We start from the raw sequence: 17,967 nt of genomic DNA on the forward strand, positions 1-17,967 counted from the left end.
TTTTAAAATGTGGTTTATTTCTTATGTGATTTATTTATTTTCAGCTTCATTACTCCAGTCTTCAGTGTCACATGATCCTTCAGAAATCATTCTAATATGCTGATTTACAGCTCAAGAAACATTTCTGATTATTATTAATGTTGAAAACAGTTGTGCTGCTTCATATTTTTGTGGAAACCGGGACAAATTTTCTTTGATTTAAAAAATAATAATAATAATTCAAAAGAACAGCCTTTATTTGAAATAGAAATCCTTTGTAACATTATCAGTGTCTTTACTGTTACTTTTGATGAAAGTAATGCATAATGCATTAATCATTAATTTTAATAATTCTAATACATTTTTACTTTTTAAAATACATTTTAATACATTTTAATTAAAATAAATATTATTGACCCAAACTTTTGAATGTGATTGATTTTTATGTGGTCCAAACAACAATGGTAGTGACATTTTGATGCTCTTTGTGCACAATAACTTCAAAATCTTTTGCAATTTTTATTCCTCTCAGATTAGAAATAGTTGTTCAGATTTTTTTTAAATAAATAATTTAAACTGATTTTCCCAAGTAAAAATTTGTGATTACTTGACTTATCAAAATTTGTTTTATGGTTACTAGGGCACTCTGAGTGGTTGGTAGGCAGTTGTGTAATGGCCCAAATCAAAAAGTCGATTTGTCTTTTAAATATGGTTTGGGTTTATGGGAATTTTTTTTTTTTTTAATTGCCCGTTTTTATCATACATTGAAAGTCTGATTCCTTAGAAACCTAAAGCATCTCTCAACAAGCTGCATGCTTTGAGGTGTTATTCATGTTTGCTGTACGTCTGTGTAAGGGAACGAGTCTGTTAGTATGTTGTGTTCTTATACAACAGACCTTCATGAATATGAAGCATGGTGAGAGAGAGTTACAGTCTGGCTCAGGGACAAACATATGTCAGAAGTCTGCAAACAGTCTGACAGCACATCCTTACAGACCAGCGTTCACAGGAGACTGCATACATGCTCACACGGAGCTGGTCTAAAGACCTGACGTGCTGACAGGTACAGACAGCAGACAGTACATGGACTACAGCGGCCTGTTTGCTGCTGTAACTGAGTCACTAGAGGGGCGTTCACACTGACGCTCATTAAACCGCTGCAGGTCACAGAGTTGCTGCACTGCTGGTGTTAGTAGGCGTTCACACCGCTGTATCCGAATATATATGCAGCATGTGAGCACAAAGTGTCTGCACTTGCATTGGAAAGGTAATATTGTTAATGTCAATCAAAATAAAAGTGTGAAATATGTAAATTAACGCTTATTAAATGACATGTCACATAATATAACTGTTCAAAAGTTTTGATGTGTGTGTATATATATATATATATATATATATATATATATATATATATATATATATATATATATATATATATATATATATATATATATATATTCAGCAAGAAACCTTAAATTGATCAAAAGTGACAAAGACATTATTTAACAACTTATTTCTCATCTGAGAGCAAAATAGAAAAAACATGTTGTTGATTATATAAACTACTATTCTAAAGTTTGGGGTCACTAAGACATTTTTGAAAGATATTAATACTTTTTATTTAGTAATGATGCATTAATGAATTGATCAAAAGTGATAAGAAAAACATTTATAATGTTAAATTTGTAAATTGTTTTTTTTTTTAAGTTGTCTATTTTTGTTTTTTTGAGCAAAAAATAAATATCATACATTTTTCCCTGATTTACAGAAGACACCCATTAAAATGTCATTCAGTGTAACAGTCTTGTCAGGCATATTTACAAAAACAAAAAATCAATTTATGACTAATTACTTTCACCCCAAATGCTACTTAGTTGTAATTTTACATTTTAAAAATGTGCCACTATCCTAGGTTTTGCCCGTTTGTCAGTAAGAATTTTTTAATAACCTTAAAAGTAGACACTTTACTTATATTTAATGTGCTTTCTATGGACACAAAATCACTTTTGTATCACTTTTCTTTTGATGCTGACATCGTAACGTCTTTGACCCAAATATATATTCAGGTTTCCACAAAAATATGAAGCAGCACAACGGTATTCAACATTGATAATAATCAGAAATGTTTCTTGAGCAGCAAATCAGTATATTAAAATGGTTTCTGAAGATCATGTGACACTGAAGACCGGAGGAATGATGTAAAAAATTTAGCTTTAATCACAGAAATAAATTATATTTTAAACTACAATAGAAAGCACATTTTAAATTGTAAAAATATTTCACAATATTACTGTTTTTACTGTATTTTTGATGAAATAAATGCAGCCTTGGTGAGCAGAAGAGATTCGGCCCTAATTACTTCTCAAGGGAAGCAGAAATTCTGTCCTCTAGGGATGAGAGATGTTTTATTTATTTTATTAATGCTCAGCTTCAGCAATGAGGATTATGGGAATGCATTATTAAAGGCACATTAGCAAAAACATCCTCTTTAATTTTATGGGTCAGAATTGTTGACTTCATGGGAAAACGAGTTTGTGAAATGTGACGTTGATGTGAAGTTCCTAAGATTATGAAATGCATTAATCCCGTTTGCGTCAGTGGGTTTCTCTGTCACAGGTACATACATCTCTCTCGCTCGGCTTACATCAGCATCAGTGGGTTTTCTAATCCTGTACGCTGGCGAGGAGATGATGTCATAGTTTGGGGTGAAGCCCGTCTCCTCCTTCAGGGTGGTTCTGACATGACTAGAGGGAAAGTGGAGGAGGAAGTGACTAGAGAGTGATAGAGAGAAATGGATAGACGGACCTCCTGTAGAGTGTGAGAACAAATACAAGGGATTGTGCGTTACCGTGTGTTGTGATGCCCAGCTGACTCTGTGTGTGTGTGTGTGATTATGTTTGTGTATGTCTGAGCAGCAAAGCTGATAATAGCCCTTTTAAAAAGGCCGTAAAACACATTAAGCTCCAGCACAGTGGAGCCAGATGCTCTTCCAGGTACAGAGATGGAGCCAAGTGTGCATCAGTACGTCAGGGAAAGGATGGTTGTGTACTTCTGCATGAGAATCACTTTGCATCAACTCAACCTTTTTCAGTTTGCACAGTTTTACAAGTCCCTAAATGTAATGTGAACATTGATTTTGGTGGTTTTACTCGTTTGTCAGACAGTCTCTTTCTGCCGGTGTTTTTTGATAGAATAAACAACGCTGTTGGCCAGATTTAAAAAGTAAAATTTTAAAAGTAGCAATTTTAACTACATGCTAAGGGGCCATTCACACAGAATGCAGTTTGCGGTAAAGACCCAGGGCAGTAGAACAAAAAAATCAGCCACATTTTTAAATTTTTTTTAAAAACTTTTAAGTTTAGGGCTGTGTTTTTATAATGCTGTGTCATGAGCAAAAGACTCATCTAGCTCAGATATACATAGAAAAACAATGCAGTGGAATGCAAAAAATCATTGTGTGTGAACGGCCCCTAACATTTCAAATGCTTACAGTATGTGCAATCCAGACGTAGAATTAAATTGTGGCAGTACTTTCTAATGTTAAGCCACTGCTTTAATGCATACTCAGACTTTTAGTGTGTGTGAATTGGGATCGAATCTAGGTTTGTTTATGCTGATGTATCTGTGAGCACTGATGTTGAGGTCCAGGTTGACTGCATTGGTGAAAGATGGGTGGGAAAGGGGCTGTTGCCATAGAAACGTGAGGGGTCAGAGTTGGGTGCATGTTGTTTTGTTTTTGCTTTCTGGAGCAGGTCATTCCAAGGCCAGATGTCTCAATCAGGTCCTTTCCCACCCTCATCGTTTAAAGACTCTCTCCTTCCATAGGAATTTTCATCACGTAACTCAACACAACACATGCGTTCATCCCACCCACTGTGTCTTACTGTATTAATCAGAATGACAAAGCGTAAAATGGCCACGATCGATTCTCACACTCCTTTGTGAGCGGCGCTGGCACACTTTAATAGTGTTTTAATGCACCATGTGTCCATTAAAACGCTGATAATGTGGCAGCGCCGGCCCCAAGGACAGATTGCTTCCAACAGGCTGGGTGTGATGTTCAGACGCATGAGCTCGCTGGAGGCGTCCGATAATGTGTGTGGTCTCGTGTTTGCGTTTCGTGTTAATTTAGAGTTTGCGCAGAGGGACTCGACATCTGAGCGTAGTTTCTGTTCCTGCCAGAAAACCAGTGCTGTTTTGGTGTCTGTTTGGACTCAAACCAGAGCGGCTCTTTTCACAGAGCGATGCGTTTGGGGTTCGTATCTCTCAGAGGAGTCATTAAATCGTGGGCCAAGAGGTCAGAGGTCATGGGGTGAAAGGCGGACTGGAGGTTTGGTCAGTGTCGCCCTGGGTCTCCAGACGGATGAGCGCTACATAGACGCGATGAATCAGTCTTCATCACCCCCTGGTGTCTAGGCCTGTCTGAACCCCTAATTTGGAGTCATGCTTGCTTTTTACTGTGGGCTAAATTTTTGCATTGCTATTGGTTATTAAAAGTGTTTTTTTAAACTTAGTTAGCCTAAGTATTATGTTTCTGGGATCTGATACATTTCTAGACACCAGGATAGCGTGATTTGAGGATGGACTGTATTAACTCAGTCTAGCTATTTTTTATTTGTCTCATTTATTTATATAGCGCTTACAGGCTGTTTTAAAGCAGCTTTGCATTAATAAAACAGGAAAATAACAATGTTAATGTTGTAAAATGAATTATGAAACAGAAATATAATTTCAGCTGTAAAGCAGGTTTACAAGTGTAGTGTCATTATTCGGCTCAATTTAGTTATTTGCTGATTCCGTATAGTTAAATAAGTCAAATCTATTTTTCGTTCTTATTACTAGGGGTGTAAAAATGCACTAATTTATTGCTGTTGAATCCGTACAGGAAACTGACCTTTTTAAAAGCTCTTTGCTACAAACATTTGGGGGGGACTGTAATTTTATTTAATTTTTTTTAATGCACCGATGCATTCATTTGCTCAAATAAGACATTTGTAAAAGATTTCCATTACAAAATAAATGTGGTTCTTTTTTCATGCTGTATCGTGGTTTTCACAAAATAACCAAAAAATGAAGCAGAACAACTGTTTGAAGGATCATGTGACACTTAAGCCTGGAGTAATGATGCTGAAAATTCAGCTTGTACATGTATTCAAATACAAAACACACAATACAAGTTTTTGATCAAATCAGTGCAGCCTTTTTGAACACAGACTACTTTTTCAAAAACTGTAGTATAAATAGATATTTTGAAGTTTACACGTTTTAGTAAGTTGTTTTTAAGTATTTAAATAATTTCTTTAGTCAAGTTACATTTGCGTTTTCAGCACATTTTTGAAGTTTAAGAATAACAATGTCATATTGTTGTAATTGTATTTTCTACATGTCCCCATATTGCTTATTCATGACAATACCTTCTCGTCTGGACTTTTACTGTTCACCTTTATCCTGGTTCTCACTGATGAGACCCTTGACCCCACGCATGATCCCTCCATATCTCTCCGTATCTCTGTTGTCATCAACACAAGAGAGACACAGAGAAAGCAGGAGGAAACTGCTTTCATGAGGAACATGAGAGGAACATGCAGCATATGGCAGGCACGGAGCCCTGGGGTACAAATTACCATCTTACCCTAAGCGTTTCCCTTTCAGCAGCAGCATAAAGCATATGTAGTGCATGAGAGGAGATTTTGGACATCAGGACACCGTCCCATTAGAAGAGCTTTGATGTGAATCAGCACACAGGGAATTGATTCAGAGCCTTGACATGCTCAGACCTCTCATGTTTAATGTTTCTCGCTCGCTGTTTCTCTTTCTTCTCGAACAACCCTGCGGTGGGTGGTAAGATCAAACCTTGTATTTAGTCTGTTTTATATATTAGGTAATATATCGCCTCTGTTGCCCATTTCTGGAAGTTGATCTACTCCATAAATGAATGACATCACTTAAAAACACTATCGAGATAATACTATAGTTTTTATCAATATTTTAAATTCGTTTTTTGTTTTTGGTTAACGTTTGAGTAATTTTGGTTTGCCTTTTTTGAGGAGTTATTAGTTAACTAAACCTAAAATGAAAACCATAAAAACACTTAGTTACTTGCAGTTTAGTATACGAGGCGTGCTCTGATTGGCCAGCTTTCCGATGTGTTGTGATTGGCTGAATACCTCAAGCGTGTGACGGATATGTTACGCCCTTTATCATGTTGTGATGCCATGTCCAGGCGGGACGAGACAAAAACAATAAAGCCCATTATAAACAAGGCATTTGTTGCATTCAGTGAGGACATAATTACTGATTATAATGACTTATACGGTCTTTTTATGCATTGCGCCGCGTAAACATTACCATGTCTGCATTTGTGATCGTAGAAAAGCCAAACAAGCACTAACTCTACACTGCTCAAAACTCGTGTTTGAATAGTCAGTAGCAAATTCTTTAAATATTGAAACATACTTACAGGCTGTAAGTACCAGACTGTCCTTGCGGCGTTAGAATTTCCCCACTTTATAGTGTTCACCTTGTAGGCTACTCTCTCCTAGGCTCAGGAAACAGTCCTCTGTAAAATGCGCTGCACACACTCGAATATTTGGGTTGAACTGTTCTGGAACAGTGTTGTAAATATAACTTAAGCACTCATTTTTAGTTGTGTACTTATTTGGAAGCCCAAACAAAGTACTTTCGATTTCACAACGAAACACACAGCATCTCCACGACATGGCGGCGACAATAACAATACTACAGCGAGAATAAAAGTTACGCCTTCTTTCATTGCGTATACGTTTGGGTGGTATGCAAATCTTCCCACACTGTGATGTAGACGTGGGGGCGTGTTTGAATGAGCTGTTTTAGGAAGGCGTGGCAGAGTCTCTTTGGGTTTTAATCTTTGCAACTTTACAGATCTTATATATGAACAAACAGCATGTAACACTCCAAAGACAAAGGAAAACATGAAATCGCATCATATGACCCCTTTAAGACTTGCTTGTATATAAAAATTATAATTAAACTTTATTTGGCGTACTACTATCATATACACTATTTCTTAATAGCAAGTCTAAAATGTGTTTTAATGTCACTTTTGATGAGAATTGTATGATCTTTGAATAATATCAGTCTTTAAATTCAAGGTATTTAAAGTGTACCTGAAGTGTACTTGCAATAGTTCTACTTTAGATTAATCAAATATACTAAGCATATCTTTAATTGTACTTCCGCACAATTAAAGTGCATTAATTACAAAATTAGTTGTTCCAATTTAGCAGACTTTAAATATACCAGTATACGAAAAGTACAATTGCTGGGCATTTTATTAAGTACATAAATCTGAAAATGTATTTGTAGTATACTTAGCATGAAATAAATGTATTTCAGATACATTTATGTATGTTTATTTCACTGGGGGAGTCAAAAACAAAAAACTGTAGTTAAGTGCTAATTTTGGCCTTAAATGTAGAGTCATTTGAGGTCTCACCTGGATGCTGTTCTTCCCACTTTTATTTTCGAAGAAATTAAGTGGTTTCATTTTCAAGAAAATGAAACCTGCATGAGAGGTTGATGACCTGTGGATGTTGTAATTCATGGCAGCTGCTGTGCTTCAAGGACTTTTCTATATATCAGACAGTCATAGTGAGTCAAATGATTAAACACGGATATTCTTGCTTCACCATTTTGTTGTTGTACTCATTTTGTCACTCGCTGTACTTTTAGTAGTGTTGTGTGGAGTAGACACGACTGATGTAAACACTCTTCACTGTTGTCTGTGGTGGTTTGAGACCTCCGTATATCATACACTTGTGTTCTAAACCACTGGGGAAGGCTCTTTTTCATGGAGATGTTATAACTGTCAATATTTTATTAAATTTTTTAGGAACTTTCTGCATTCTACAGTATATATATATTATTAGATTATATATTACAACAACTTCTGTGTTTATACAGAAGTATTTATATATAATATTAGTATTTAATTTATGGTTATTAATGATATTGTATTCCAGTAATGACAATCAATAAATAAATACTTAAATGAACTACTATTTGTTTTGTTTACTTGGTTTTTATTAAAAAATAATATTAGTATTTTTGTTACTTTCATTTAGTTATGCTAATAAAAAAAAAAAAAAAAAAAAATATATATATATATATATATATATATATATATATATATATATATATATATATATATATATATATATATATATATATATATATATATATATATTCTGTATTTAAATTTGCTTAAAAAAATGAAAGTAAAATCAATATTATCAGTATGTACTAATACATATGTATAATTATTATATATTATCATGTATAAATATTTACATGATTTCTTTATTTTAATTAGTGGCATGCACTAATATTTAAATTGACATTTGATAAAGTAAAATAAAAATGAATAGGTCTACTTGTAATTAAATGTTTGAATATTTTTATTCTTCTATTTTCAATACTTGAAAAAGCTATATTTTTATTATTACAGTAATGAGAATTTAATGAGAATCATCATTTAATGACAAGTAAAAAAAAAAAAACGTAAGTGCGCATCTGGATGCATTACAGTAATGAGCATTTAGGGGTTAAATTGTGCTTAGCTGTCATGAAAATCACATGCAAAAAATTTCCTCTATTTCTTTGTGCAAAACTTTCTATTTCTCTAATTTCTTTCATTTCGGGGTGAAATGATTGAGTGTTTTAATTGTAGTGTTTTCCCGCGTTCTATAATATTATGTATGCTCTAGAGAGCTGGTGTTGCTGCCTTTCTCAGCAGTCTCTTGGTTTGAAGGCCGTGGAGTGTTTGGATGGAATCCTAGTTGCATAAAAAGCGCTATATTGTCCAAACTTGTTTGCTATTTAAAATAAACGGTGCTGTACTTTATACAGTCCCAGAGGTCTGTCCAGTCGTTTAGAGTCAGTCAAACTTTACACAGCACATAAATCATTCGCTTTCACAGCTTTCAGCCGGGTGCCAAGCTGCGGTCCGTCCCACCCACCGGACAATGCCACACCAGAACCAGCCGAAAGCCCGTTCACCCCTCAGTCCAGAACCATGGAGAATGAGGGCACGAATGAACTCCCACTTCACTAAAAGATGGACCTGGACGATGCTGGAAAGGCTCAGAGGATGAAGCAACCGTTTTGGGTGCTTTATTGGAGCTCAAAGGCAGTTCAGTGCCCACTCAATGCCCCTATTGTGCCCCTGTGAGAGGTCGGGCCGGTTCTGGAAACTGACCTTACAATAGAGGGACGAACACAAAGAACAGCTTGTGCAGACTAAAGCCTGAAAACCCCGGGCCAACGTGTGCTACACAAACACACACACACACCAGCACGGGCCGTCCCTCCCTTGTGTGATTATTATTTAGTCCGTGTTGTGATTTTTAAGTTTCTATTTCCTCTGTTTGTGATGTCATGTTCTTATTATGACTCTTCTTTTCTCTACATGGGTGTGTTTTTTTTTTAATACACTGGTGTCTCTATTTCCACCAATCTAACAGTCACACTTTTTTTGGTTCCTCATGTTTCTCTTTATTTTAGTATTGTTTAAATATTAGTATTATTTATATTGTAGTTTTTATTAATATCATGAATTTGCTTTTATTTTTTTTATTCTGTTTTAATTTGTTTAGATTTAAAAAAAAAAAAAAAATTATTTGTTATATATATATATATATATATATATATATATATATATATATATATATATATATATATACACACATATACATATATATATGTGTGTATATATATATATATATATATATACATATACATATACATATACATATATATGTATATGTATGTATATATATATATATATATGTGTGTGTGTGTGTGTGTGTGTGTGTGTGTGTATATATATATATATATATACATATACATATACATATATATATATATATATATATATATATATATATATTTATTTATGAATAAATAAAAATATATATAGCCCTTCAGGTTTAATTCATTTTAGTTTTTTTTTATTAATTTCCAGTTAGTAATTTTAGTGTTTCATATCAAACTTACTTCAGTTTATTTTCCTAGGATGTCCCATTCTAATTTTTGTTCCATATAAGTTTTTTTTTATTTTTCAGTTTTGTTTTTCTGTCAGTTTTAATATTTATTTTTAATATTCTTATATTTGTCAGCTTTTCTGTCAATTAACAAAAAAAAAAAACCTTTTTTTAAATAGTTTTAGTTAACACTAATAATCCTGTGACTAACACAAGGTTATACATCTCTTTTATACCCTATTAAATAAAATTTCTCACTAGGAAAGTAATACAAATGAAATGGGAAAAAGTGTCTGTCAGATAAAAATGTAATCACCGAGTCTTTGTTGCAAGAGAAGCTGCTTTACAGGAGAATTTAACTTTATTTCCATTTTTTCCCATAGATTTGTGCAAATCCTGCAGCCATAATTCAGTGTGAATGTGAGGGTTTTTGAGTAGTTGCTAGGTGGTTGCAAAGGTGTTACTGTTGCTACGACGTTCCTGTGCAGTTGCTAGGGCAATCTGGGTGGTTACTATGTTGTTCTGAGTGATGCTTGCTTTGCAAACTCCCATTAAATGCCTTCCTCTGTTTCAGAGAAATGAATGCGTTGGTTTGGCCTTGTGTGCATTATTAAAAATGGATCTGTGCTCTTCTGATATACTGAAAACGTCTTTAAGCTCCTTTTTCCATTTCCGCCAGATTTTCCGCGCTTTCTCATGCTGTGTGTTTGTGATCTTAACATGGAGCTGTTTTGTGTTTGACGGCAGTTGCACTGGTTAATTTAGCACTTGATGACAAGAACAGCAGAGCTGGAAGGAGATGTTTATCTCTCGTTCTTTCTTGCTTGTTCGTTCCTTCACTCAGCTTCGTCTGTGCCGGATATCCTGCCGTTGGGCCGGCCGCTCCAAACAGGAAGTGACTGTATGTGCAGTGGTGGGAGCTTCCTGTTACGACTGGCCCGTTTGCTACCACACCTACCAATAATGGTCTTTCTGACACAGCAGCCGTATTCATTAATGCTGGAAAACATCACGGTTGCTGCTATTGCTCATACTTCGACATGAGGCATTGAACAAACCGCAGACACTGGGAGTGGTTTGTTGAGGAAAGGTGTGCTGTTACTTCTCGAAGTGATCAGAATTTCGAAACATTTAGCTAGTGAATGTGAAAGTTTAGTTTAAGTATATTGATTTCTAGTGTATTGATTCATAATTTGCAAGTCACATTTATTTATATAACGCTTTATACAATACAGACTGTTTTGTGTTAATAAAACATTAATATAACTTAATGTTGTAAAATTTGTCAATCCTGAGAAATACAATACATCAAAAATATTCGGCAACACAACTGTTTTCAACACTGGTAATAATCAGAAATGTTTCTTGAGCATCAAATCATCATATTAGAATGATTTCTGAAGGATCATGTGACAGAAAATCCAGGTTTGATTCCAGGAATAAATTACATTTTAAAATCTATACAAATAGAAAACACACATTTGAAATAGTAATAATATTTCAGATTTTTTGCTAATTTTACTATATTTTTAATCAAATAAATGCAGCCTTTCTTACAACCCCAAACTTTTTATAGGTAGTAAACACAGCAAAAGATTCCCATGTTAGTCATTGCTATAAATAACACAGATCTTAGAGGGTCTTAGTCTACTGTAATGACACATTTGCATTTCCTCTCTTTATGTGTCATTTACTAAAATACACACTGCTCACACCCATTTACCACAAACCATTCTTTACCCAGTATCTCCACACATTGCTCTTTATTGCGCTGTACATCTGTGTTTACGGTCCTGCTTTTGGGACAGTTTCCTTTCACAGTCCCTTTGTCTTACTTTTAGACCGTTATGAGAAGAGTTGCTCTTAACTTATCTTGACACATTGCAGCCTTAGACGACCTTTAATTAGTGTGCTGAAATCTGATTAGTTGGTTGCTCTCAGCAGGTCAGATGAGGACGTCTCAGAGAGAAGAGTGAGGACTGAAGAAGAGTAATGTTGCAGCACAATGAGCCTAAAACTGCTGATGTTTTGCCAAAATCATGCATCCATTGCTTCTACAGGCAACTTTGACCATTGCATTTCAAATAGTTCATAGCTTTTGCTTGTTTTTTTATTGTTATAGAATAGTTCTAGACTTTGTCTAGCTGTGCTTTTTATTGCAAGAGACTTAAGACCGTAAGAAAATTGTCAGATAACGGTCAGCCAATAATAAAGCCACCCTAATTCGCTCACTATTGCATTTTGAATTTACATAGTTTTGCTTTAATGGATGTTATGTTTGTTACAGTTGAAGTATGCTTTTTAATTAATGTTCCTTTCTCATATTCCATTTAATGTGTAAAGACAAATAAACGTAGAGAAATAAATTAGTATCAAATTAGCAAGTGCTCCCTGTGGATATCTGCCAAATGAATGCTTAATGGTTTAATGTTTGGGGAAAAAAAGAAAGAAATGAAAACATAATTATTAGCATTGTAATTGTACCATTTGTATTGTAAAATAAAGTATTATATATATTTTTTAAATACTTGGATTTTAATTTTACAATGAAATATTGCAATTGTAATTTCTTATTTTGTTAATATTTTAATTTGGTAGTAGTAGTAGTAAGAACAACAATAATAATTATTATTATTGTTATTATTATTAATAATATTGTAAAAACAAGCACAGCAAACCTGGAAAAAAGGCATTTTAACTTGCAATTAATATTTTTGCATTTCTATTTGGTGACATTATAATCCCAGAAATGACACACTTCATCTTTAAAGCTTATGTTTCTGAGATGATGGCATTTTCATGTGAAATCAGAAAAAATAGAGAGGGTCATTAATGCAGTGATCTCGGGAATTTTCCCATGATCCCTCGTGACAGAATACAGCTCAGCTTTGTGTAGCTGGACCACTCCTTATCAGAGTGCCGATTCAAAGCAGTGGGACCACCTTATCTAGACCGAACAGGACGACTGTTCCGGTTGCCATGACAACCGCTCCACCAGGTGTTTATGGAGATGAAGTGCTGTGTTTGCCTGTAATTACCTGAGCTCAACTGCGGAAGTCTCGAATTGACTTCTACGCTTCAGCAGACGCCTGTAGACGACAGGCAACAATCAGCCGAGTCTGAACGCCTCCCTGAACAAAATGCATTCGTTCGCTGAGAATGTATGCATGATGCATGCTGGGGTTGATGCTTGCATGCTTTTCATGCACCAGGTTTGACCCCTTAACTGTGCCATTAGCTGGCATTTCTGTCAGGTTTCAGACATCCAGGCCTTATTTGACAGGATGTTTCTGAATCTTTCACTTGTTTTGTCAGATTTGCCTGATTGCATGTTTAGACTGGCACATTTTTCCTCATGTTTACATTAGTGGCTCCTGTTTCTTTCATGTGAAATTTTTCTGTTTACCGCAGGCAGACGAATGTGGCTCACTTCTGAAGAAACCGCAGTCGTGTTGTCGATATTGTGTCAGTCTTTCTGGTGCCGTTCAGTTGTTGAGACAGCATGCACAGTACCTTTTTTACCCTTTGTTTCTTTATTTTGTGTTGTGGTTGTATTTCTCAGCAAAATATTATCAAAGTCTGCATAAGAAAAAGGATGTTTTAGATTCAACCATTTTTGAAGTAATTGGAAACAGAAAAGAACAGTTAAGATACTATAAGCCATTTAGTGGAAAGTTATCATATTAATTTTGTTTTGTTTTTTGCAGTTGATGATAATCAATATACAGCTCTATATTTATGTATTTTCTAAAAGGATTTAATTTATTTATTTCTTAATTGATTCATTAATTTATTTACAGTTTGTAATTTATAATTATATTTAGTTGCTTGGCCTTTTGAGTTTGAATATATTCAAAATACATTAATTTTGTATTTGCTCAAAGGGTTTTATTTATAAAAAAAATGGTTTATATTGATATATATTTATTTATTTATTTATTTATTTATTTATTTATTTATTTATTTATTTTTTCAAGTTTCATATATTACCATATGTATTTTTTTTTTATTTTTTTTTTCCTGAAACAATTCGTTTTCTTTTTGGGGATGATCAAAGGTTTTTTACAGTCTTTCTAAATGACTAAATGAACACAACGTAGTTTAAGATTTCAACATTTATAAATATATTTTTATTTGTGTAAACAGCAGCATTTATAAATCATATTGAACAACACTCTTTGGTGCTTACCTATATCTATTTTACTAAAATCTATGAAAATGTCATGAAGAGAAATGTGGTAATTTTTAACAAATCATTAATTGGAACAAACATTTTAAAGTAGTTTACAGAATTTATTTATTTATTTATTTTAAAGGACTGGAAAACTAGTCCAAAGATGTAGAAAAAGTGCATGCAATCATTGTGATTTTTCAATATTGCTCAAGTTTATTTTGCCAGCAAAATCATAGCGAGTATATTGTTAATATTTTTGCACACCAAGACATTTTTGTTTTAAGTTTCCTTTTCTCTTTGACATTTTTATTCTGACTTGTTCACTTTAAGTGTGAGTGTGTGTGCAGCGGTGATGTGAGTGTTAGAAAAGCACGTCCAGTGATTATTTTAATACGCAGAGGGAGTCATGCAGAGGAAGGAAAATAAAAGACGTCAGCCCAGCTGATCTGTAGCGTCCTGTTGAGGGACTGAAAGAGGCCAGTCTCTGCCACACCGCCGCCCTCAGCCGAAGAGAACGGCTCCTTTCTTCTGCTTCATTCCCTGCTGCTTACACAAACGCATGTCATTCTCTCATCCGCACACATTGTAGATGCCGTTGTTTGGTATCTGGGAATGGGGCAGGTGGGGATGGGACACAACGAAAGCCAGCAGCTAATCGGTCTCACATAGAGGCACGCATCTATCCTCCATTTCCAATATGGCGGAAGAGAGAACATGTTAGGAAGTGAGGCCGCCTTGTTCGTTTCACCATATGTCAGGTGGCGTTTGTGCAGTTATGGAAGTGTAATTTCGAGCGGAGGCCTTTCACGTTCCCAGAGGAGAGCTGCAAACTCCCCGCTCTTCATGCCAACAGCAAACATATGTCACAGTCGTTGGAATTTGGGTTGCTTTGTAATGTGTCATGTGTTTGTGCTTGTGTTAATCCATGATAAATGGCGTTTGATGACAGGGTCATGAGAACACGCATATGGCCTGTTAATTACTTTCTGTTCATACTCGAATACACAAAATAACAGATGACTGCACACAAGCAAAGCAATACAGCAGACATTCACGTCATGAAATGTCTTGTTGACCTTGTTGTTTTCTGTTTATGTTTGATTTGTAAGAATTAACATCTAGCTAAGTTTTTTGCTTAATATTCATGAATGCATAACTTTTAGATTAATTTTAAATACAGCTTTTTATTTAGCTGAAAATGTCTGTTGGTATTAGGTCATTTTACCCAAGTTTTGGCACACTTTTGCATTTTGCATACTTCCATTGCTGGATAGTAATGGAATTGGGATGTAGCGTGAGAAACCGAACACATTCAAGCATCTTACGCTTATATTTTTCAGGCCCTGCAGAAGTTGGCGAGTCAGTATTTGAAGAGAGACTGGCCTGGGATCAAACCAGACGACCAAAGGACAGATTACAGGTGAATAAAAAACAAGTTTCAGGTGAAATCATAAGGATCTTGGTGCTTAACGACTGTTGTTTCCCTATGGGTGCTTTACAGTTTGTGTTTCGTGAATCTTACAGCACAGCCATAACTAAGTTTAGGAGTTGTCTAGTGATTAATTTCATTGCGATTTTACTGTGGAAAATAGAAAAGTCAAATGTCAATGTTTTTTTTTCCTTCTAAATCAACATCTTAAAGGTGTAGTTCACCCTATAAATGAAAATGTATCATCATTTACTCACCCTCGTGTTGTTCCACCCTCGTGATTTTTTTTATACTGCTGAACACAAGATATTTTAAAGAAGCTTGGTTACCAAACAGTTGCTGGTAGCCATTGACTTTTATAGTGTATATATATATTTAAAAAAAAACAATGTAACTCTATTGGGACCAGAAAATGTTTGGTTACCCACATTCTTTAAAATATTCAAAAGAGAGAAATTCATACAGGTTTGTAACAACTTACATGTAACGGTGAGGAAATGACACAATTTTCATTTTTGGGTGAACTATACCTTTAAGAGAAATTGTGCTAAAAATGGTCCAATGAAAATTTGGATAGCTGTTTGAAATTAACTACATGAATTAAATCAAATGGTCACTTCGCTACATTGACTAGGAGCCAATCTATGCAGTTTTTTTTAAATATATGCTTTTCCTTAGTTTTTTTTTTTCATTTAGACCACTATAATAATGCAACAAGTAGGAAATGTTTACTTTACCTTGAGTAAGTTCGTTATGATCATGACTGACCATGTGTGAAGCAAACGTCCAGTTTACAATACAACCTGTGAATAAATTGCCATCTGATTGCAGTCCAAGTTTTGTTGCGAAGGAACTGTGCTAATGTTTTTTTTTTTTTTACTGTACATGTAATCAGAAACTGTCTGAACAGGGCTGTTGCTTTTGTTTGCATGGGAATAGCGCTCCATAAATAGTGTTTGCAATCAGTAACCATGTTTTTCGTGCTGCAGGAATGTGTATGGAGTGTGGCGGGCTTATCTAGAAGGCACCGTGCAGGTGACCCAGTCTCGACTCAATGTCTGCGAGAACTACAAGAACGAGATTTCGGACCCCGCCAAAACTTTACGCCTCTACAAAGAACAGCAGCTGAAAAAGGTACCAACCTCGGTCCTCGATCCTATGCCCCGTTCCTTCATGTAATTCTCAAACATCCCCTCTCTCTTTCTCTGCTGTCCCATGATGGCTGCCTGCAGTGCATTGAGCAGCTGGGTCGGATCCAGGCAGAGCTCCAGGATTCAGTAAAGGATCTGGCCAAGTCCAAAAAGAAATACTTTGAGTTGGAGCAGATGGCCCAGGCTGTGCGAGAAAAGGCTGACATTGAGTCCAAGTAAGTGTGTCTGGTATTGCAGGTGCAAACAGTCCCAGAGGTGCCCGGATCAGAAACACACACTTCACAAGTGCTTGTCCCATTAATGGAGTCCCATTAATTAATGAATAACCACTACACTCTCAGAAAAAAAAAAATGTACGAAGCTGTCACTGGGGCGGTACTCCAAGTTACAAAAGCTAAGTACTGCTTTGTACCATATTTACCCCTAAATGATACATATTAGTGCATGTTGATACTTAAGAAGTGCATATTGGTACCTGTTATGCCTTATCAGTTTATGCATTCCCTGGGAATCAAACCCATGACCATGCTCTGCTGGAATGCCTATTCCATTCAAATGTGCATATCTGAGAATTGTATAATTGTATTATTTTTCAGTACAGCTTAAATCCTTTTACAATAATTTACATTACATTGGGAATCGAACCCACGACCAGAAACATGCATTGCATTAAAGGGTATGCTTTGTCAGATCATATGTTCCCTGGGAATCAAACCCATGACCTTGGTGCTCTGCTGGAATGCTCTGCTGAAATGCCTTTTCCCATCAAAATGTGCATATCTGAGAATTGTAATTTTATTATTTTTCAGTAGAGCTTAAATCATTTTACATAACATTGGGAATCAAACCCATGCCCATGGCATTGTAAGCACTGTGCTCTACTGTTTGAGCTTTTTAAGCCTTTTTCATTAAAATGTGCATATCTTGGCATTTCAATCAAATAATTTTTCAGTAGAGCTTAAATCCTTTTATTTACATTTCCAATTGTGTATTTGCCAAACACTTTTATGCAAAGCAACATGCATTGCATTAAAAATATGCTGAATCAAATCTATAACTATGGCATTGCTTGAACCATGCTTTGTTGTTTGAGCTACAGGAATGCCTTGCGTATAAAAATGTGCATATTTTGGTATTGTATTTTTTTGAGTAGAGCTTGAATTATTTTGCATATATTTACATTACATTAGGAATCAAACTTATGATTTTGGCATA

The 17,967-nt window shown here is 35.0% G+C and overlaps 1 protein-coding gene across 2 annotated transcripts in view; it reads left to right on the forward strand.

Moving 5' to 3' along the window:
- Positions 1–17,967, forward strand: part of LOC306843321 (F-BAR and double SH3 domains protein 2-like) — an 82,804-nt gene that overhangs the window by 31,255 nt on the left and 33,582 nt on the right. For both annotated transcript variants that reach the window (XM_079374728.1, XM_079374729.1), the window contains exons 4-6: positions 15,513–15,592; positions 16,591–16,735; positions 16,834–16,967. In XM_079374728.1, the coding sequence (XP_079230854.1) occupies positions 15,513–15,592; positions 16,591–16,735; positions 16,834–16,967 (359 nt within the window). The remainder of the gene's footprint in view (positions 1–15,512; positions 15,593–16,590; positions 16,736–16,833; positions 16,968–17,967) is intronic.

Source organism: Barbus barbus, assembly GCF_936440315.1.
Source record: "Barbus barbus genome assembly, chromosome: 23".
In the NCBI taxonomy this organism is placed as follows: Eukaryota; Metazoa; Chordata; class Actinopteri; order Cypriniformes; family Cyprinidae; genus Barbus; species Barbus barbus.